A 21,908-nucleotide genomic window follows, 5' to 3' on the forward strand; every position below is an offset into this window, starting at 1 on the left:
TGAATCAACGAATCTTTAATTAGTTCTTGATTTGAGAGACAACGGTGATTGATGTCTTCTTTCTACGTATATTGTGCGGTTCAATTCTCTTTTTCCCTCGTATAATCTAAATCACAAGCATTTCAACTAGTGTGCGACCTCAAAAAATAACCAAACAAAAGAAGAAACGGAAAAGGAAAAGTATCTCGTCTCTTTTAAAGAAAATAGAATTGTTACAAGATCGAATTAACCAGGATTATGCCACCCAAGTTCCACATAGGAGAAAGCTAGAGTTCAATTGAAACAATTTGATGAATTCTCAATAAGCACCAATTAGCAGCCAACCAAAAGTTAACCAGAGAGAGAGAGAGAGATCCGTGACAGAAAGGTACGACATATGCGGCCTAGCCCGTAGTTTCCTATCCTAAAAAGGTCATCACCTAGTCACTTCTCTAATAATTCCACAATTGATTTGGGGCAAAAGTCGAAAAGAGAGGGACTAACCAAAAAGTCAAAAACTAAACTTGAGAGAGTGCAAGAAAAACGAAAGCAAACTACAAAAAAGAGTTTAAGAAAGTGGGACGGTTACCATATTGTTGGCAAACCCTCATTATCACAAGAACTTTCAGTAAAATACACACATTTTCTTCTCTCAGCCAATGGTCCATCACCACAATCCATGATCCAACCAAGAAATACAAATTCAAACTCCAATACATTGCCCTAGTTTAGGCTGTTTGTAGGAGTGACCCAAAAAGGACTTTTTCACGGACTCACCAAAAGTGGTCCAATATAAAGCTCCCCCTTCGTAGGGTAGAAGTAGTAGAGAAATTGTCTCTGTGGATGCAGTCATCTAACCCATGGCCTGCCTTTTGATTGCCAAGTCTCTATTTTGTCAAGTCCCTTCCCATAGTCAGTGGCCCCCTCCCTCCCCTCCTAATCCTCCTCTCCTTCTCTGACAATTCACAAGATCCCCTCTTCTCTCTCTTTCTTTCCTTTTCGAATTATGGAATGGTCCTTTTCCCGTTCAGCATCGAAGGAAATTTTTGAACCTCATTGGTTTCCAAAATCCATGGCTGAACTCATTGATGAAGCAAACTTGACTAATTCATTTTGTTGCAAAAAGGGCCTGCTTTCATTCCCTCCTACTCCAAGAAAATCTCTAGTTAATCCGCCTTCAGCTTCATTTCCACTTGATTTACTTTGGCTGCCCCCTCTATCAGTACTGCCAGGCATTATTGTTGGAGGGGCCGATGGATGTCTCAAATTGCCAACTAAATTATTGCTTGAGCTCATGTTTCCTAGAAGCAATCCATCTCCTTGATTTGTAGTTATAGTCGATTGGGATGTCGAAGTCATTAGCCCATTCAAGTTTTCCGCTTGGCCGAAATTCTGCAGCTCATTTCTGCTTTGGTTCAAAGAATTGAAATTCGAAAGACTAGACAAAGATGAGCTCATGAGGCCAAAGCCTGTTCCAAAGATAGCTGAATTGCTTCTTGTTGATCCCATTTGAGCTGCTTTTTGCAACAGTGCAGTTGCTGACATGTGAGCCGGTGCTGTTTCATGCTGGCTACTATTTTGGCCATTGTTGTAGTACAGTGAACTAATGTGGTCTGACAAATTTCCTCTGTTCTCCTCTTCCTCCTTTAGTACTCGGGGCAGACCGGATGACGAAGCATTCCCACCGCTATTGAACCATTGATTCTGTGAAGACAACCCCAGCATATTCGTCGGAGTCATTTGGACCAGTTCAGGCAGGCTTGTTGAGCTTGACGCCAAGAAAGCATTAGAATTACCTGGATGATTTCCAATAGGATTATTGAGCTGAGTATTTGCATTATCCAACCACAATGGCAGCCTAGGTTTCTGACCATTCAGATTAAGCTGGCCCGTGGCAGGGTCTAGTCCAGCAATACTACTAGAAAATTGTGGATTTCCGGCTGGTTGAAGACTGCTTAGACCCCCATTAAACAATTCATTTCTGAAATTAAGATTCGCGGATGGAATTGGAGCAAACCTTGCACTTTCTTCAGCCAATGCATCACAGAAAGCTCGATGGGTGATAAAGCTGTCTTTTCTGTTAAACATAACCGAATTCGAACTCAAGAACTTGACTAGATATTACTAATATGCGTACTCAGGCGATAATAAAAGCTCAACGCCGTTGACCATGAATCAATAAATTCCTTAACCAAACAAATCATGTATAGAACATAGATACTACGTACGCTACACATGATTCGCATTAAATTGAACTTCTATGATGGAATTTTCAGTTAAAAGGGTTTAGCATGCATACCTGGAGAAGAGTGTTCCGCAGTCGCATTTATACTCTCTAGTCCCGCAAATCTTACCATGAGCTTTCCAATCCGATTGGACCGCATATTTCTTGGAACATTTTTCGCACTTCCATTTCTTCTCGCCATGTTTTCTGCTGAAATGTTTCTTGATGCCGGTGAGGTCTCCCAGAGCTCTGGACGGGTCATGGTGAACACAAGTCTTCTCCGGACAGATATACACTTTCTTCTTGACTTCTTTGTTGGTTCTTTGCTTCAGCTTCCAAGGAAGATTGTGACCTCTCCTGTGCAGCTGCAAATTCTGGTCTCTCTGAAAACCCTTGTTACATATTTCGCATAAGAACCGATTTGTAGCCATCAAAGACTTTGGTGAGAGTGCTACCACTTCTGCATCTGGATCTGCTAAAAAATCCACAGTTTTTTATTCAATAACACAAGAACAAATATGTACTTACAGATAAAAAGGAAAAAAATTCATAAGGCTATGGAAATAAGCCAGCTTGCCTGGAGTTCCCGGAAGATTTCTCTTCCTTTTAGCAGCGTTTGAATTAGGGTTAGGGTTGGAATTGTTAGGATTAGGGTTTGGAAGATTTGGATTAGGATCTTGAATGAACCCTCTTAGTGAAGAAGCAAGCCCTTCATCAGACATCATCTTGAAGTAGAAAAGAGAGAGAGCAAGCTATATAGCAAGAAGAGTTAAGAGGAGCAGCAGCTGAGCTGATGATGTAGCTAAAAGAACAAACTCAGAAGGTGCCGTGGCAAATATATATGCACTACAAAACCAACTGGCTGCTCTCGCCTGCCTACACAGAAAAAACAAAAGGATTTGCTGAAAATAGCTAAATCAAAACTTTCCCTGAAAACAAAGAAAAACCCACATAACATACAAAACCCAGTTGCATATCAGTACAATTATCCACCTCTTCAGTCTTCACTGCTACTAATACTTGCACAGATCTTCTTCGCCTTTGTTTGAACCTTAGCAGAAAAAACCATATAACCATGAACAACAGCCAGCTAAAAGAAGGAATATTTTCTCACTCTATCTTTCTCTTTCATTTCTTATCTTACACGGCTTCTCTCAAGAGAGAGTCGGTCAGCCATAGACTCAGAGTGGACCACTCTCCCTCTCTCTCTCTCTCTCTCTCTCTCTCCCCCTCATGCAAACACATATCGACATCTTGGTCTCCACAGTTAAAAAAAATAAAAAATTTCGATACTAATAATAATTCACTTGAATTAGTTTTAGTATATTGTCAAATAGTATGAGCTATAGTATATATTTTGTGATACTTTTCATGGCTTAGACTAAGATCGAATTCGTCCTACTTCTATTGGACTATATGACTGACTAGCACTAGCATAGAAAAGAATTATGGATACATGGCAAGGTAAAAGAGTACTATTTGACCGAACAAAAAAAACGGTAAAAGAGTACTAGCTAGTGGTAAAAGGGAGTAAAAAGATAAGAGTAGTAGAATCAAACATTAGATCTTCAAAAAGTTTGATAGGGAAAAGTGCAACGCCTTTACAGCCATTCATCAGGTAATAATGATTATGCCATAATTGAATTTGGACCCTGGTTGTGAACATTTTGAGCGAGAGTTTTTTTTAAAAAAAAAAAAAAAAAAAGAAGAGAGAGAGAGAGAGAGAGTGTGTGTGTGTGTGAGACCGTGGCACTGTGTGACTGTGTGAAATGATGGATAGACGTGAGTGAGTGAGACTGGTACGAGAGTATAGTATTCATACGGTGCCGTCCCGTGAAGCTCCTGACTAGGAATTGGATTCAGTGGAAGATTAGGTGGGCTGGACCGGACCCACAATGTTGTCATCGCATATACTGAGGGAGATATATCATTACCATTATAGAAGTACTACCTAGTCTTGGTACCTGTAATTATTTTTGTGATACTAACTGGTTTCCACTATTTCAATTACATCCTTATTAATTGATGATAAAAGTTTTACAGTAGTGTGCTCTTATAATTTATGATAATTTAAATTCATTGTAGAAAATAATGGTTGATGACAAGATGAAATGTTAATTGATGATTAAGTTCACTATATATGTTATATCTTATCATATTGATTTATAAATGAAACAATTTATTTATGAAACATTGAATAAATAGATGAATTATGTAAGTTGTATACATCCAATTTTGCATCTTGAACCCAATATATCTCAATTTGATTTTAGTATCATGCATGAGGCTTAGTTAGTTAGAAGAAGTATAATCAAAATTTGGTTTTATTTTTTGTGATAGTAAACCTACCATCCTTTCCAATAATTCGAACATTTTACTACATTTCAAACAGTTAGAGTCGTTTCCTTTCTAAAGTACTTCACTACATTAGAACATTTTGTGCTTATTATTGTCTAAAGTACTTTCCTTTCTAATAATTAGAGTCGTTGAATTCTAATACTGTAATAGTTAACAATAGTGGTGGGTTACAAAAAATGAAGCATTGAATCTCAATTATGATGGTAATTAAAATAATAAGCACTTCTATCTAAAACTATCCCTTTCCATTTTACTCCCAATTTATTTGTTAATGAAAAATTCTCAATTATCCACAAATATTCCAATTCTAAGATTATCAAATATATTAATATAGATACGAGAAAAAAAGATGATCTTAAGAACAAAAGTTATCGTTGCAAAACAGTAGCGAAAGCCAACTAGCCAGCAATTTGATGGCATCTACAAGAGTGAAAGAAAAAGAAAAAGAGGAAAGGTTAGATAAATATGTTAAATTACCTAATATATTGACATAGTATGTGATTAGATGATTACCGAATATATAAAATTGGATACAAATAAATGATATTAGTAGACCCATATGATATTATTGCTATAGTGTGACCACGGTTATTCATAATATCTAAAAAAAAAAAAAATTATATTTTAAAATAATACAATAATATGCAAAGCACGTGAAGTATTACTAGTACTATTAATGTGTATGTCATGCACTGCATTCACAATTACTTGCAATAACAATTACTGGATACTATGTACATGTTAATTCTATCAAAGTAAACATCTATTTGAGGATGCATATCAGTGCATCAAACAGAAATTTTTTTTTGATTGCATCATAAATATGTTTTTTTAGTTTTTAAATTATCATTTTTATTTCACATACATCATATTACAAAAAGTGCTAGAATATTTATTTCAAAAAATCCCTTGTCCAAACATACTCACAAAAATTTCTCCAATTTTGGTTCGAATATAAAATTGAGTCGCACTATTTGATATCCAAAAGATACCAAATAAAAAGTGAATCGGGTGCTATTTTTTCTGTAAATTTTTTTCCTTAAATTTTTGCTAAAATGTTTCGATCCTCGCGGTGAATGATAACTTTAACGGTTTTAATTTTTCTGTGCTTATTTGGTGCGTGCACTCATAGAAAACCTATAAAATGTTAGCATCTCACATTTAAATTGTGATGTTCAGTATTAACTGCCTCTTGCAATTGCTGCTCATCTACGCATATCCAGAGTAGAGGAGAAATACGGAGTGCAAAGATAATTAAAGTTTGACCATAATACTTAAATTGTCTAATTTTTGAAACATAGTACTTCTTTTCATGGAAATTTTAATTTTAACCTTTAGAAAAGTATCAAATTAATGTCTAATTTAATTAGCATGGTGCAACCTCTGCATTAAACATCCTTTAGAGACAAAGGGTATAAGGGGCATCACCATGACTGATTCCAGTGTAATCGTCTACGACCCTCCCCAAGATCAAAAAAAAAAAAAAAGAAGGGTATAAGAGGGCCTAGACGATTTCAGCTTGGACGATTGCAAGATTGCTTGCATGTTACCAAATTTAAAATCACTAATGATTGAGATTAGTTGGTATGCTGATTGATTAAGCATATCATATATGATTGAGAAGTATGGCGTATTGTTTTAGGTTACTATACAATTGGTCCGTGGACAGAAGACACAGTTGCATGTTTTGCAGGGTAACTATTTCTTCGAATTGAGATGCCTCCTAGTCCCTCCCGTATATATACTACTATTTAGAGAGAGAGAGAGGGTGTACTTGTATCGTATGTGTGTGTGTGAGAGAGAGAGAGAGAGAAAGAGAAGGATATGAAGTGGATAACAGTAGCAGCATAATAGTGTAATAGCAGCTGTAGTACGAAGACAAGAGATGACTGGTTGCGCTTTGATATGTCGACCAGTCCACGAGACGAGACACCCACGAACAACATACATACCAACACGCTTTTCTAAAAATTCGCTTTTCTTCTCTCAAAGTCTCAAACAGATCATGAGACGATGAGATCTTGATTCTTGAAACCAAAAATTACTCTTCGCACCCGCAAAGAGAGAGAGGGGGAGATGGTGGGCTAAATAAATTCTGATGCCTAATTGAAGAGTTAAAATTATATTGCTGCTAATATATATATATATGTAAATGAAAAAGAAAGTTCAGAAAGAATCTCTTCCGGTTTCTGAACTGTTCGATTCAGACTTCAGACACCGCCCGATCTATGCAGATGATTGATCTCTCCCTGGTCCCTCTTCCCTCTCTCGGCTGGGGGTCCCCCTCCTTCTCTTTCCTCTTGCTAATGCGTGAAATTGATAGATACTCATTCATTTATTACCTGGCCAGTAGTAGTACTGCAACATATGATACGATCACTTTTTTCTGTTCCTCTACGATGTATTGCTTGCTGGCTGGGTAAATTTTTCGAAATGGTTATTGTCTTTTTTCACTTTCCTTTTTCCTCCAAAAATAAAAATAAAAAATGAAAAAATCTGCCTTCTTTTGTTTTACAGAATTTAATTAGTCAGTAGTATCTAACCAACCAATTTGTCCACGCTGCGATACATAAATTTTCTTCCTTTTTTTGGTCCAAAAGAAGGGATTTCAAGACTTATAAGATCAGAGAAGGCGAAAGAAAATTGTTGAAAGTGAAATCAAGTACTTCACAGTTAGTTATCTGATTAATTTAATCAATCGCCGCATCAGTTAAATTGGGTCTTGCAGATTACAGTTGTTTTAACCATTCTTCAAGATATATACCAAATGCCACAAGATATATATATCTCATCATTTTCCCCCCCTCATTAATGGTTGAAAGCTGCATTGGAGGAGTACGAAAGCACTGTACTTACTGAGGGGAGAAATGATGCATTGGCCAGGGCGGGTTGACGAGTGCCTGAGCGTCACAAAAAGAAGGTCACGAGCCAAAACGTACGTTTGGTGGAACTGCCAAAAAGGAACAGGAATCCAGTAATTAGATTTCTCTAACAACAAGAGATTTTATGATTGAGGGGAAACTTCATCAGCTTTGCGGAAGCTGGCTCTCATCTGCCATCACTTTTGGGCAGATGACTACAATACAGGGAAACTTCTCAAGAACAGAAAAAAACAAGGGAAAAAGAATATTCTTATCTGCTGATGTTGTAGATAAAGAGTGTGATAGCAATAATAAACACGGTAGAGAGCCAGTGTGGCGCCATGGCATTATCTGGTTACTCGATCCAGAAAACAGTCCATAAATTGCTCAAAACTATAAGATGTGTGCATTCTTGGATAGTTCTACACTTCTAGAACGCTTTTTCTTTTCTTGGACAAGCTTTATCTCGTGAAATTAGAGCGCAGATAAAGGTTATTTGGATTGCACCAAATTAACAATTTCTTTTTTCAAATTTTCTTTTGCTGTTTACATGTTTTTGTTGCCAAATTTGGTAATGGACGCGGAACAGTCATCAATGGTTTTCCGAATTATTTGCATCTTCGTCATAATATGGTTAATGCTCAAAGTTCTATGTTTGAAGGAAGAGGATATATAACTTATGCTTGAGAGATATCACACAAATTTTTCGGGGACATTTACCTTGTATATCTCCAACAATTAGTAAATTCACTGCATGGTTTCGGTGAGGGCCGGCTTTATGCAAAGAAATTTCATCAAACAAGATGAATATAATTTCTAGCAATAAGCATAACTGTTTCACGAGACCATTAGTCTTGAATCAGGCAATAACAATTACTAAACAAAATATTCTTGGTTATTACCGTTTCCCATGCATGCAAGTTTGGAGAGTATTCCCACGTAAGCCTTTTTTTTTTTTTTTTTTTTTATAAAAAAAGCAAGTAAGCTTTGATTAAGCTTGATTAAGGTAGGGGTTCAAGATTACCTCAAAGGTCATGAATATAATAAATGGTTTGGCTAACGAATGTCTAATAATGACCAATTGTTAAGAGGTTTTTTAGGTGATAATTTTTTTTATAAAAAAAGTACAATTAATTCAAAAAGTGTTTAAATATAGGAGATGCATAAACGGTAAATGCACGTATTAAAACGATAAGTTGAATAATTTTTCTAATGGATGCCTATTATGCAGTGCAATCGTTAATATATCTAACATTCACTTAATCTATCATGCATATATACATAATAACAATTATTATCTTTCATTGCATTTATACAATTTCTCTATTTAATTTTACTTATCCTCCCTTATATTTATTTACTTTCTTTCAAAAAATATGACGCTTGAAATATATCTTAAGTTAAAATTTATTTCTATAATAAAATACGATTACGTGAATGAGCAAGAGACAACAAATGGTTATAGATTAATGTAGAGTAGTTATTGCATTTGACACATGAAACTATATATATAACCAGCAGATGCCTCCATCAATTCATTCACTTGCATCAATAAAATATAAGGAGGATGGTATAAAAGCTCAACCACTTTTGGCATGAAGCAGTCGGATTATACTCTTTTGAACAACCATTGGGATGCTTTCTTAATTCCCTCGATCTCTGAAGAATGCAAAGTGTTGAAGACACCAAACCCCACATCAAACTCACCTACTCAAATATCAACTGCCTAGTCCAGAATGTTTCTTGACGCCAAGCCTGAATTTTATGGGGGAGAGTAATTTATGTGTTTATTCCTCTTCTCTTTCTAACTAGAGAATTGGAAAATTTGCGGAAAACACGGGAATTATTTTAGAATTCTTGTTTGCCATAGTTTTCTTTCTTTCTTTTTTTTTTTTTTTTAAGGTTTGAATTGTTTGGTAGATTTAACAAATGAAATCAGAAGATCTTCACATGCAACTTCCCATGTTTACTCATGCACCAGCTTATGGTACCCTATGGGAGATGGGTTTCTTTACGATAGGAAGGAACGAGGATATTCGGCTTCTTACGGGAAAATCAGCGGAAGGGAACTTTAAACAATTTTTGACTAATTCAAAGGAATAAGCCATGTCAGAACCTATTTTTTAAATTCCATTAGAAATTTTTTAAGAGTAGATATTAAAATTTCCTTGGAAATGAAAGTAGGGCATGGCGAGATGGAATATTTTCAAACTTCAAGGGGCTGATAACAGAATTTTATAATTAAAATTTTTGCGCAAATCTTTGTGGGGCTCTAAGGAATTTCATAATATTGAGACGGTAGTCACCCACCCCCCCAAAAAAAAAAAACACAAAAAACCTCCTCCAAACAAAACACGCCCTCTCATATATAACTTTTTTCTGCTATTTGAAAAAAACAATTTTTTTTTGGTAAGATGCTATTTGAATTGATTCAAGGAGTCCGAATTACTTTTGGGAAGCAAGAAAACCTTCTCCTCCTATCATCAAGTTCAGGATTCGAATCTTGAATCTTGTGCCTTACAATTTAGGGTGGAAAGACTGTGGAGCGACGTGGTGGGAGGATAAAAAATTTTTTAAAAAAAAGGAAGCAAGAAAACTTTTTTTTTTTCTCATAATTGAAGGGGCCATTCCAAACCCTACAAGTTAGTACAAGAGAGAGGGAGCAAGAATAAGTTGGTTTTGAATAATAATAATGCAAACGTAAAACCTGATGCATGCATATGGTATATGAATTGACTGGAGGCCCCTGATGGGTTTTACATTTCATGCAGTTTGTGGTGGGCTTTTCCAAGGACATTTCTTCAGCGTAGGGCGGGCTGCCCATTCACCGTGGTTAAACCAGCAGCAGGTTCTGAATACACGCTTTTACTTTTACTTTTACTTTTAGAGAGGAGAAGCGCTCACATTTGCCCCGAATTGACGGACTGGTACTAGTAAATACTTGCGTATTTTTCCCCTGAAAACAAAAAGCGTGGTTCAAAAACAACATCGTTCGGAATTGGAGAAAAATGTATTTACAACTTTCTCAGAGGACTGCAATTCAGGATGTAGACCCTTCATCTTTTTTTCTTTTTTTTTTTTAAATGATTGCTGCTGCTGTGAGTGCTGTCCTCATAGTTTCGAAAAACAGTTGAGAAAGAAATTGCGGATAGGAAAGTCCTGAAAGGATGTTTTGTGGGTGGGGATGGATATTTCCTTCTTCAAACGAAGCCCAATTATGAAATACAGATGAACAGAGAAGACAAAGGTCCAGGTCTTTGTATTGGACAGTTCCAGCCATTGGAATGAAGTCCAACCCATGCATGAGATGCCGTCGAATATGCAAGGTAAAAACATCTGCAATTTCGTAATTTTAGAAATGGCATTCGATTAAGGGCAGTATTTTTCATCTTTTTCTTTTCTATTTGGCAGAAAAATCTGTAGCATATAATTGCAAGAAGCAACAATTCACAGTCAATCTTTCATGCCTCATAAACTCAATTTAAATCCGAATAACTTGAATGGTGAATTTATTGGAAACCACAATCATTTTAATTTATTTGAGACTTCCGAGCTTGGGACATTAGTAAAGAAACCCCTCAGAAACGGGGAGAACAAACAATTTTAGGGTGTACATACCCTTAGAAAGTCAAATTAATCATTAAAATTGCCCTATTGCTTTCATTATGCTTATGCATTTTCTTTCAGCTTGAACCAGTCTTATTTGCATCTTTGCAAAAAAAAAAATAAAAAGACAAAAGGGGAACTGTTTCTGTAGGTTATTTTATGAAAGCTTAGTTTATTGACAAGAATAACATTACAAACATATTTAGAAATTTTGAACGGGCAAATCAATTGTACCCATATTGATGGATCAAACCTGTCAAACAAAAGAACAAGTCCAAAATTTCCCATAAAAATAATAAAAATAGTAACAATTAAAACAATTGTGCGACCAAGGACCGGTCATTGGCGTGTTCTTTTTTTTTTTAATTTTTTTATGTAGTGATATCCCAACTTTTCGGCATACGAAGGTCGATGACGTGATTTGCTAATAACTATCAGGTTACGAAATCAGGTGGACTACTGTCATTGTGGAGTTCAAAATCAGCAAATACCACGTAGCAATGTATGCAGTACAAACAACGTTACAATAGAATGACAGAACACTAGAGAGCATGTGAATATCCTTCGGAAATTGTTTGCAACAGCAACCCTTTTGGCGATTATAAAACCTTAGTGGCATCTAAAATTCCCAACCGCCATTTGCATTTTGCAGTTTGCACCAAGATGTTATCAATTTGAGTTTTTTTCTTTAATTCTTTTAAAATCATTTCGGGTAATTTTCATATCAATATATACGTATTTTTATGTACGGAAAAACTTAGAATTTGCCACTTGTAGATCATTCTCTTTTGTGTTTCTTTTGGGGAGGGCATATAATATTATATCGTATTTGGCATCTTCTATTATTGAAGCATTCTGTTGTTTGTAGTATAAGATAGGCTGACTTCTATACCCCATTTGGGCAATGAAATTCATATACGTAGTATAATTCAATTAGGTGCTTTAAATTAATAATGATGATCAAGATGCAAAAATTACAATTAACCCAACATTATTATTGCTTTTCAAATCAAAATCCTCTTCAAATCTAATAAACTACGACCTCATAAGAAAGAGACAAAGGAAACTGGCCCTTAGGCATTGGTAGATATTATTGATTATGTGATTGTTAAGTGGATTTAAGGCGGTTTGTAGAATCTGTTTATGATCTTTATGATTGTCCTTTGGGAAAGTCCATCAATTGACGGGTTTTGGCTTTTGACTGCTACTTACAGTTAGCTGTAAGTTTCCTCCTGCAGGATAAAAGTGCCCTTCCCCAGCTTCCCCCTTGACTGTTTAATTGTCCCGAATCCGACAAGCAGTCACAGTTGATGCTCCCCGAAGTGCGGTCAAAACCCAAGCTCATGTCGCCGGAGAAAATTACTGCCCCATTTTTAAATACTTACTGAACAAGGCAGCTATCACTGCAACCAACTCTCCTTATCATTTACTCTTTATTTTGCCATCACACCATTTTTTGTTTTGGGTAAGATCCAACAGGAGTATTAATATAACTAAGGTTATCATTATATTACTAAGGATGCATTTGATAAAAATGAAATCTAAAATCTGAAATCTGAGTCTGTTACACTGCTAAATTGTTAAAACACTGATACATTTAACTGTACATCATATTAAGTGATAAATGAATAACTTATCACTTATTTTTTAGAACAAATTTTGTTTAGAAAATTCAGTATCACTAATTAAGATGCTCTATTTTGGCTATCAAACGTGTTTGAACATATTAAGATTTGAACATATTAATCATGCTCTGGTATTCTCTAGATTCAATTTTATCCAATAGGATCTTTCTCATTTGATGACTTCTGTTCTGTGTGGTTGTCTCTTGGCATATTCTAGAACCTAGAGTGAATTTCTCAACTGAAATTGGATTTTTCTAATGGGTAATTGATGAGTACTTGTAAGGTCATTTAAATTTAAATTATATTTAATGCACTCGTCAACATTTATTGCTTATTTTATTCTGTAGATACTTTTTAAAATTAATTTCACTTAATAAAAAAATTAACAGTAAACATCTTTAATTATTAGGAGTAAGAAATTTCCATAGGCACCTATTAGCAAGACCATTGATTTATTAGCTAACAGTCCATCGAGGCTTATTGGCGGATAAGTTATTCAACATGGGTCAACATGACAATGGAATTTATTAGAGACATAGTAGATACGGTTTTTTATCCATATAGCGAAATCATATCCTCCCTTGGATATGTAATCTCTTTCACCACAAAAGAAAAAGAAAATGTCATAATTAGAGCGATTATAACAAGGTTCAATATTGGATTTTTCAAGTCTTGAATAGAAAACAAATCCTATCATGGATAAAATCGGTTGTACTTTACGATGAAGATTGATTACCAGGCCAACAATGTCACTATAACCCCTTATGGATAATTCCTTCTTGACTTGAAGTATCATTTACAGGCTGATTCCAGGTTAATACTGTCGGTCCGGGATTGGTTAGATTGTCATACTCGAAATTTTTAGATAATGATTTTTTTTTTTTTAAAAAGTAATTGATCAAAACATTTGGGTCCGGATATAGTTCCTATGCCGATCTATAGCGTGTAATATGGCAACTGGAACAACGTTTGCATGGCAATAAATAATGAATGAAATCGTGTGCGACAAATATGGATTCATATAGTTCTGACAAAAAATGAAAAAATGGATTGATATAGTGTTTGGACTTGTCCTTGATCTCTCACCAAGATATTGGACAAGAAAACAGGGAAAAATATCGCAACGGATCTTCTGTCCCACTCTCTGTCTCACTTTTTATTATATTGCTTTTTCTCCTACATAAATATCATGTTTTAATTCTTTTTTGTTTCCTTAAGATTCAATAACTATTAATTAAGTAAAAAATAAATACAACAACTTCAAAAAAGTAATATATAATAGAAAATTAAAAAATACAGCAGAAAATTCATAAAAAATCTCATTTTTTATGCATTTTGATTTTTTTGAGTTTGTTAAATTTTGTGTATTACTCAATTAATAGTTATTGGATCTTAAGGAAACAAAAAAGAATTAAAACATGATGTTTATGAAGGAGAAATAGCAATATAATAAAAAGTGGGACAGTGAGTGGCACATGATGTGGGATAAAAGATCCGTTGCGGAAAAATATAGTCAATTTTACAAGCTTCTTTTTTTTCAGTAGGGAAGGGGTGGTGGGATTTAAAAAATGGAAAGAGATTAGAATCTAGGAATTCTAATTTTCAGGATCGCAAATTTAGCCACAAGCTTTTTTCTCTATCTGTTTTACTTGTTGGTTGAACAATATTTTAATTTTAATGTGCTTGTCTTAAAGACTTAGGAAATTTAATCTTATAAGCCTATTCCGAAGGAAAATTCCTATGATTAGTAAATGATGAATTATTGGTTATGAAAAATTCATAATTTGTGCCATTTTCTTGAGTTCTCGATGAGTCAATGTTGAGGCTAGATTATACATTAGGTTTTCAGCTTTTTCTTTTTTCTCTTTTTCCCCTCTTGTTTTTGCTAACCATGTATTCCCCTTACAAGAACTTCACAACCCCCAGGTGAATTTTTTTTGGAGGGGGGGGGGGGGGGGTACTTTAGCAAATGGTTACGGAGGTATAAAATCTATTCTTGTAAATTTTAATTTACGATCTATTGTTTAACAGCATATAATCTTTCCTCTGCGTGCATGAATGACTGGAGGGAGCTGGGAGAGAGCTCTACAGAGTCTCTCGTGTCTGCTCTTCCAACACCTGTTCTTTCCTGATCCAAAGGCCATGCAATATGTGGAATTTTATTGGGAAAATTTAGACTATTATGAAAATACCGATGCTCCCACACACCCCCCCCCCCTCCCCAAAAAAAAAACCAAAACAAAAATTCTCCTCTGATAAATAAGAAAAGGGAATATCAAGATTGATTGAACATCTCCCTGCATTATTTGTAAGGCATATTTGACTGAAATGCTCCACATAGTCATGATTAGCTACGACATGACGATGATTGTTTAGTACAAAAGCCATGCTGGATCTTGTCAAACATTGTACTTTCTTTATGAAAACTTCAAGAATTTATTAGTTGGCTATAGAACTTACAGAAAATTATTCAATTCGCATAAGAATTGTTCATAGGGCTCACTGCTTCTGTTCAACCGTAAAAGTATGTTCTTTAAATTCGTCCTCCTGATTCCAATCTATATAAAAAAAATTGACCACAAAATCGAAACAAAACTTCTTTGTTGCGTTCTAGCTACATTTACATTCATGTATATATATACACACACACACACAATATCAATGTCCTTAATCAAAAGATAAACGTTATATAACCATTTCGAGACCACGTTCCTTAATTCCCTTAATAGTGCTCTGATTACATTTCACGCGAAAATTTATTTAGATCGAATGGCATTTTAGCCAGTCTTGGTGAATTCTATATTTTCTTTTTTGGTGTTGACACAATTAATAGCCTTCTGAATTAAGTACAAGCTGAGAAATTTGATCCCTCTAGCTACTTGCCAAACAAAAGGAAGCTGTGGTGGCCAAACATGCTTAAAACCGAATTAGTTGCAAAGAAAATTTCCAATTATTGAATAAAAAAAAATATATGAGGGGCCCAAACTCTATGACGACATAATATTCACATTGAAAGTCCACAGTAATTTACCATCCAAACACGATTAAGATGTAAGTTTTATTACTTGATCATGAAACTTAAACTGTTTATTAAAATAGATTAAAAAAGAAGAGTTTTTAGGGAGAGTGCAACTTCTGGTATATTCCATATCAAATTCTGGCATAATGTGCTCAAAAAGAAGAAAGAAAAAAAAAAAAGAGACTCCCGTACTACATATATATTTTAGCATTGATATACGAGTCAATATTATTTTAATTTTATATTTCAATTTGAGTTCACATGAAATAAATTGTAATACCTGAGCCTACTTATCCTTACGAGGAAAAATTTTCTTATCCTTACGAGGAAAAATTTTGTATAAGCCGACCGTTGCATGTGAAATGTCATAAGTGCGCTTTATAAACAATAGGATTAAATGCCAAAAAGCCTATTGTGATTTGCTAAATATTCAATTTAACTTTTCATAGCTCGAAAAATAAAATTCTAGCCCTCATGGTAAATAATCTCAATAAATTTTTTATTATTAACTCTCTATGGTTTAAGAACCTACATTCTAAACCCTCATAGTAAAAACATCAACGAGTCCTTTGACAATTTTGAAAACCTACATTCTAACCCATCATGGTAAACAATCTCAATAAGTCATTTAACAACTATATTTACAACTCTCTATGATTCCAAACCAACATTCTAACTTCTAGTCATTAACAATTTCAATGAGTTCATTAATGACTACATGCTTCCAGGAAGGTAAATGGGTACAGTAGGAATGTTTAAATGGATTAGGAGAAAGCTAATCCAACGAATTCAATTTAATTAAAGTGATTTTGTATAGTAGTATCAGTGACATTTAATTCAATTTCTCGGTAACGCTTGGGATTTTAAAGATTAGAGATAATGTCTAAAAATTAGGGATTGAAAATCCTTAAAATATGGAGAACTAGAGACAAGGAGATAGAATAATGATAAATAGAGAAAAACCAATACCTAAAAGTAGTCTCTAATTTTCAGAATCACAAGGTTTGTTTCAACCTTATTTTCGTAAAACAAAATAAAAATTAGCATGTTCACACGTTGCTGCGCATGAAGCATGATCCCAATAACAAATGCAGAGAAACAAAAGCTGGTTGTATTGGTCCGACTTGTATATATTCCTCCAAATCTTGGATGCTCCTGTATATCCCTCTCGTCGCTTCCTGTTTAAAAAGGAACGTCCCCATCTGCATGAACTTATGTACTACGCGTTATAAAGCTTAGAATTGTTGCCACAACATAGATAGAAAGTTTCTCCAGGGGATATATATATACACACACACACACATGTACACTTCACCACTCTTTGTACTTTGTAGCCAGCCTGCTGATCACCAGGCGAATAGGATCCAGGGACTTGTTCCAATGGAGACACAACCCATTTCTAGCTTCCAGTTTCCTCCTGGAGTCAGATTCTATCCTTCTGACGAAGAGCTCATCGTTTATTATCTCCACAACAAAGTGAATTCTCGTCCACTGCCAGCTGCTGTTGTAGGTGAAATCGAGCTTTATAGCTATAATCCTTGGGACTTGCCAAGTTTGTTCTCCAACTTATCTACTTGTTATGTATTTGTAAAATTTATGTCCATGTAGTAGTTTTATTGAGTGATCGTGACTCACTTTTATATTTGGAATGAACAGAGAAGGCATTGTTTGGAGAGGAAGAATGGTACTTCTTCAGCCCGAGGGACCGGAAGTACCCAAATGGTGCACGGCCTAACAGGACGGCAGCTTCAGGATATTGGAAGGCTACCGGAACTGACAAACCTATTCTCAGTTGCTCTGGAGCAAGAATAGGAGTCAAGAAAGCTCTTGTCTTCTACATCGGAAAACCTCCGAACGGAGTCAAGACGGACTGGATCATGATCGAGTACCGACTTCCTGACACCCATAAAAGGCCATCAAGGTCTAAAGGGTCCATGAGGGTAAGTAATTGGCTAAATACATTGATCTGCTCATTCATATTGCCTATTGTTAATGCATGAGAACTAGACGATAACTGTGTTCTCCATATCATGATTCATGAAAAAGGCTACAATTATTGTAGAAGCAACGCCAAGAGCCAGAAAACTATAGGGTTTGTTTACTATTTTAGTTTTGTAAAAGTATAGCCTTCTCCCTTTTAAGCCCTGAAACGCGGTTGGACACAATAGTTTATGTTTCGACTTTAAACAACTTTTGATACATACAAGAGGATCATTTTCATCAATGAAATCAACTGTGGCTAAATTTTGGCCCATCTCTTATGCAGTTGGATGACTGGGTCCTATGCCGGATTAGACAAAAAGGCAACATGTCAAAGAATTCATGGGAAGTTCCTCATAGTCCCATCAAGGTGACGGAGGACACCCCAAACCTCAAGGAACTCCACTCAGCATACGCAGCAAAAAACGCCTTAGATATCTGCTCGAGCTATTTCCTATCAAAAGATTGTCACCTGTTGGCAAAACTGCTTGCTACTCAAGATTTGCCTCGTATTGAGACAAATACAAGAGCAACCTCTTGCAGCAGCAACATTTCCCAGAACTGCAAGACAGTATATGAACATGGAACAATCAAGGAGAATCAAGTGACAAATTCTTTCTTTCCAAGTTCTTTGAATCAGCAGGGAAAACCTATTGAAGAAATTGGATATGGGAACATCCCTCCATCCGAGAAAGCCATGACTAATCTGAACAAGAATGAGTTTTTCCTAGCTGGTAATGTGAATGGTGCAAGCTTCTATAATCAACAACAATCTCATGGAGATATGTTCAAGCTCAATTTATCTAGTGCTATGATGACTTTACAGGAGCTTGATGTGTCTGCATTTGCGGCAAAATTGCTGCCGTAAATGGCAAGCTTCCTCTGAAGTTCATTCTTCAACCGAATTCGCCAAAACTCTCAGCACATAGATGATACTGTAGTCAGTATGATGCTTGAAGCATCAGTCTTTGTGTACCGATGGATGGTGTTAATGCCATTACCCCTTTTCTAGTATTTGTGAACTTAATAAATAATGTGTGCTTTTATTATTTTTTTTTCTGTTTGCTAGCCTATAGTTTGCTTGCCTATGGCGTCTTTCATTTCCATTTTTAAGTTGTATATTATGTTGCAAACTTTGACATTTACGTTGTAGACTCGACTCAGTTATTCAGCACAGTACATTCAAATGCAACTAATTGCCGAGCCTGCTAACTCTTTTTCCTTCGCTCAGCTTTGCCAATGTAATTTCAACCTGAAAGCCAAGTTGATCTATACATGGGCACGACTATTGGTAGCTCTGAATATGAAATGGAAGAACAATGTAGAAAGTAAATAATTCAGGAGTTTACTGATGTGGAGGGACGCAGCGCTTCCTATCAGCTATATATGTGACCCTAAAGTACATTACTTCATGTTCTCAATATATCACAAGAGGGAGAGGGAGAGAGGTAGCAAAACATACGGGTGAAAAGTTTTCATATCGTAAAGAGAAAAACAGAGAGCTAGATGCAGTGAATGAAAGTACTTTAGTTGCCTTGATTACAAATTTAATAGACAGACCTGATCAAAGTAACAAGAAGCTGTATCCCCAAGTCAGACATATTGAAGCTCAATGAAGATTCATGCACCAACTCTCCCAACATTGTAAGAGGAAGCAAATTCTGCTCAAGGGTTTTGACCAGTGATTTACAGTAGTTTGATAATCATCACAGATTTTAATCCCCGATTTTTAATCATCAAATTTACTATATTTTCACACAAAAGTAACAGCCAGTACTAACATCTAACTGGTAGATAATGCCCCTTCAAGCTGTAAAGTAAACCATCATGATTCACTGAAGTTGGTACGAGAAATGCGTCAGAGATGGTCGAAATCCAGCAAAGCGACTGCAAGTACCAGACTGGAAGATCATCAGAGAGATGAGAACATTTTGACTACTTAGTATACTGCAAAAGATAAAAACAGCATTTTGTCATGATGATACCATGAATTTTAAAAGTAAGATTTTTTTTTTTCCATTGAATTTGTCAGCTTCCATTGAGATTTCAGGTGGATTGCAATAGCAATTCATGCAGAAAAAACAAAATGTGTTGATGTAGTTGTTGGTATTCTACATGTATAAAATCATAGTAATTAATAGCTAAAGACAGTATACAGTAATTTTCTTTCACTTCACAGCAACTAACAGAAGAAAGTGATGTTAATGGGGAGAGCAGTGAGTGGTTAATAAGGGACGAGATAAGTTAGCATTATTTAGAAGTACCCTTCATGCGATGGGCACTAACAGCTCATAGCCTCCATGCGATGAGACAGAACCAACATAACACATGGGAAACATAGCACGTTCACGATAAGGTTGAGTAACTCACTTGTACAAGTTGGCAGCAATTCCGAGAAGAATGCATAAAAGAATGATGTCGGTACGCATGTTTTGACCGGACCTAATCTGGAACAATTTCGGGAGAATAGTCAATACAAAATCCATAAATGCAAAAGCATGCTCTAAATAATTAATTCGTTACACGGGTCGCGACTAGTTTTTGAAAAACTGAAAGATCCAAACATAGTTACACGTGTGGTTCAGTTCAACGTTCGTGTTTTTGAGCTCAGATGTTGCCGTGTCCACCTGTAAATACCAAAGAATACATCCCATGAAAATCTTCAAAATCATTGTAACAGCAATTTCATGAAAAAAACAAAAAAACCAAGTACCCGTTTTTCAAACCTTAGTATCAATTTCATCAATTAGGGGAACTTGCCTATCAAGCTCCTGAAACAAAACAAAAAAAAAAAAAATTGGTATCATGAATGAGATTTTTTTTTTGGTTGCCTGCCACGGTATTCAGGGCTTTGTCCTGACTAATCCGTTGGTCGACCCGGATCGCACACCTAGCTGTGGTGGGTGAATGAGATTAATAAATTCCCAGCAGCATCTCAAGCATAAACACATGGATAAATGCTAACCTCATTCATATCTTGAGCCAGATTTTTCAGTGTATCCAGACCTTCCTTCTGACTCGGACAATTTGAGTGGGACTAAAACATTAAGTTCCTTCAACAATTTCAGTACTTCTCTATGATTTCAACTTTCTACCTCACACACACACACACAGAGGTACATTATAGCCAACCTTAGAATAATTTCTGTTCATGGCCATTAAAATAATTCCAACATCAGAATTCTCTCAAATTATAATTAGTACAAGATGGATTATTCACAAAGCACAAAAAATAAAAATGAAACAGAAGGCAAAAAACTGAAACATCGCATTTTTTAGTTGCAGTTTTTGCAATTGCAAACCAATTAAGAACAACTAACAAAATAATCTTAAATCATGAAATATGAAACATAATTTTAGAAAACATGAAAAAAAGGGAATCCACCTTCTTCTGGGCGAGTTTCTGCAACTTAGGAACCTCTTCCATTAATCTGGCCTTTACGCGCCGAACCTCAGCATTTATAGCCACCACCTTTGCCCTGCTTGTCTCCATTGCAGCCATCTCCGATTTCTACAAATTTAGAGCAAAAAAAGAAATTGAAACATCAGACCCAATGATGTGAATGTGAATTATCACCGTTGAATCGAAAGATGATGGACCTGGAGAGCAGCTTCTGTTTGGGACTACCACATTCCATATAAGGGACGTAAATACTACTGTGTTGAAGAATGTTTGGGCTACAGAACCCACATGTACAAGGTAAGAAACTCAATTTGAAACTGAAAGTAGTCAAACTAATTAATTAGCTTGTGCCTCGCAAAATACAGGCTCAGAATGCTAATTTAGTCCCACAACAACACTTGAAACAAAAGATTAAATACTGTAGTCCCAATACGAAATTTCAAATGAGATTATTTTGAGTTCTAATGGGCACAGTCTCTTGGGATCTCCAACATTTAAACTGAGTACCCTTTAAAGGATCATGTGATTGCAAACTAAGATATAAGCAACCTTTGACAGACAAACATCCAGCCCTACAAAGTTTCTTATTCTAGCAGGAAATTAGTGACAAGATTTACTGAACAATCTATAGAATAGAGCAATGCATAGGCTTGGCATCAAAGTTCAGATAGAACGGGAAGCTAACCTTCCTGGTTTTTCCAAAGTGCAGCAGCAGAGCTGTTGAGAGGGCTTTCATTATTGGGTTCTGCATGTTTATGACAAGTGGAAAAAAGATTACTAGAATCTACAAGTAAAAGCAAAGGAAAAATGAAAAAAAGAAGAACGACTAAGAAATTCCTTACCTCCTAAAAGA

The 21,908-nt window shown here is 35.6% G+C and overlaps 2 protein-coding genes across 5 annotated transcripts; one reads left to right on the forward strand and one right to left on the reverse strand.

Moving 5' to 3' along the window:
• Positions 1 to 277: 277 nt before the first annotated feature.
• On the reverse strand, positions 278 to 3,313 carry LOC113763998 (zinc finger protein BALDIBIS-like). Of its 4 annotated transcripts, none has more exons than XM_027308040.1 (4): positions 3,197 to 3,313; positions 2,781 to 3,075; positions 2,279 to 2,678; positions 278 to 2,056 (listed from the first exon to the last, which is right to left on the reverse strand). In XM_027308040.1, the coding sequence occupies exons 2-4, from the start codon at positions 2,926 to 2,928 to the stop codon at positions 1,033 to 1,035; spliced, it is 1,572 nt and encodes a 523-aa protein (XP_027163841.1). In that variant the 5' UTR covers positions 2,929 to 3,075; positions 3,197 to 3,313; the 3' UTR covers positions 278 to 1,032. The 4 variants fall into 4 exon arrangements, with proteins under 4 accessions (XP_027163841.1, XP_027163823.1, XP_027163846.1 ...); XM_027308022.1 differs by having other exon boundaries at positions 2,781 to 3,079; XM_027308045.1 differs by having other exon boundaries at positions 2,279 to 2,675; positions 2,781 to 3,079; positions 3,197 to 3,312.
• Positions 3,314 to 17,052: 13,739 nt separating this feature from the next.
• LOC113773265 (NAC domain-containing protein 2-like) lies at positions 17,053 to 18,520 on the forward strand. The gene is made up of 3 exons (XM_027317875.1): positions 17,053 to 17,224; positions 17,329 to 17,612; positions 17,939 to 18,520. Exons 1-3 carry the CDS (start codon positions 17,053 to 17,055, stop codon positions 18,518 to 18,520), a joined length of 1,038 nt encoding a protein of 345 aa, XP_027173676.1.
• Positions 18,521 to 21,908: the final 3,388 nt, after the last annotated feature.

Source organism: Coffea eugenioides, chromosome 1, assembly GCF_003713205.1.
Source record: "Coffea eugenioides isolate CCC68of chromosome 1, Ceug_1.0, whole genome shotgun sequence".
Taxonomy (NCBI): domain Eukaryota; kingdom Viridiplantae; phylum Streptophyta; class Magnoliopsida; order Gentianales; family Rubiaceae; genus Coffea; species Coffea eugenioides.

Coding starts and splice junctions, on each gene's coding strand:
- LOC113763998 (XM_027308040.1), bottom strand. CDS start 2,928: ATGATGTCTGATGAAGGGCTTGCTTCTTCACTAAGAGGGTTCATTCAA. Junction 2,679..2,780: donor AAATCTTCCGGGAACTCCAG/GCAAGCTGGCTT, acceptor TGGATTTTTTAG/CAGATCCAGATGCAGAAGTG. Junction 2,057..2,278: donor TGCGGAACACTCTTCTCCAG/GTATGCATGCTA, acceptor TATGTTTAACAG/AAAAGACAGCTTTATCACCC.
- LOC113773265 (XM_027317875.1), top strand. CDS start 17,053: ATGGAGACACAACCCATTTCTAGCTTCCAGTTTCCTCCTGGAGTCAGA. Junction 17,225..17,328: donor TAATCCTTGGGACTTGCCAA/GTTTGTTCTCCA, acceptor TGGAATGAACAG/AGAAGGCATTGTTTGGAGAG. Junction 17,613..17,938: donor GGTCTAAAGGGTCCATGAGG/GTAAGTAATTGG, acceptor TCTCTTATGCAG/TTGGATGACTGGGTCCTATG.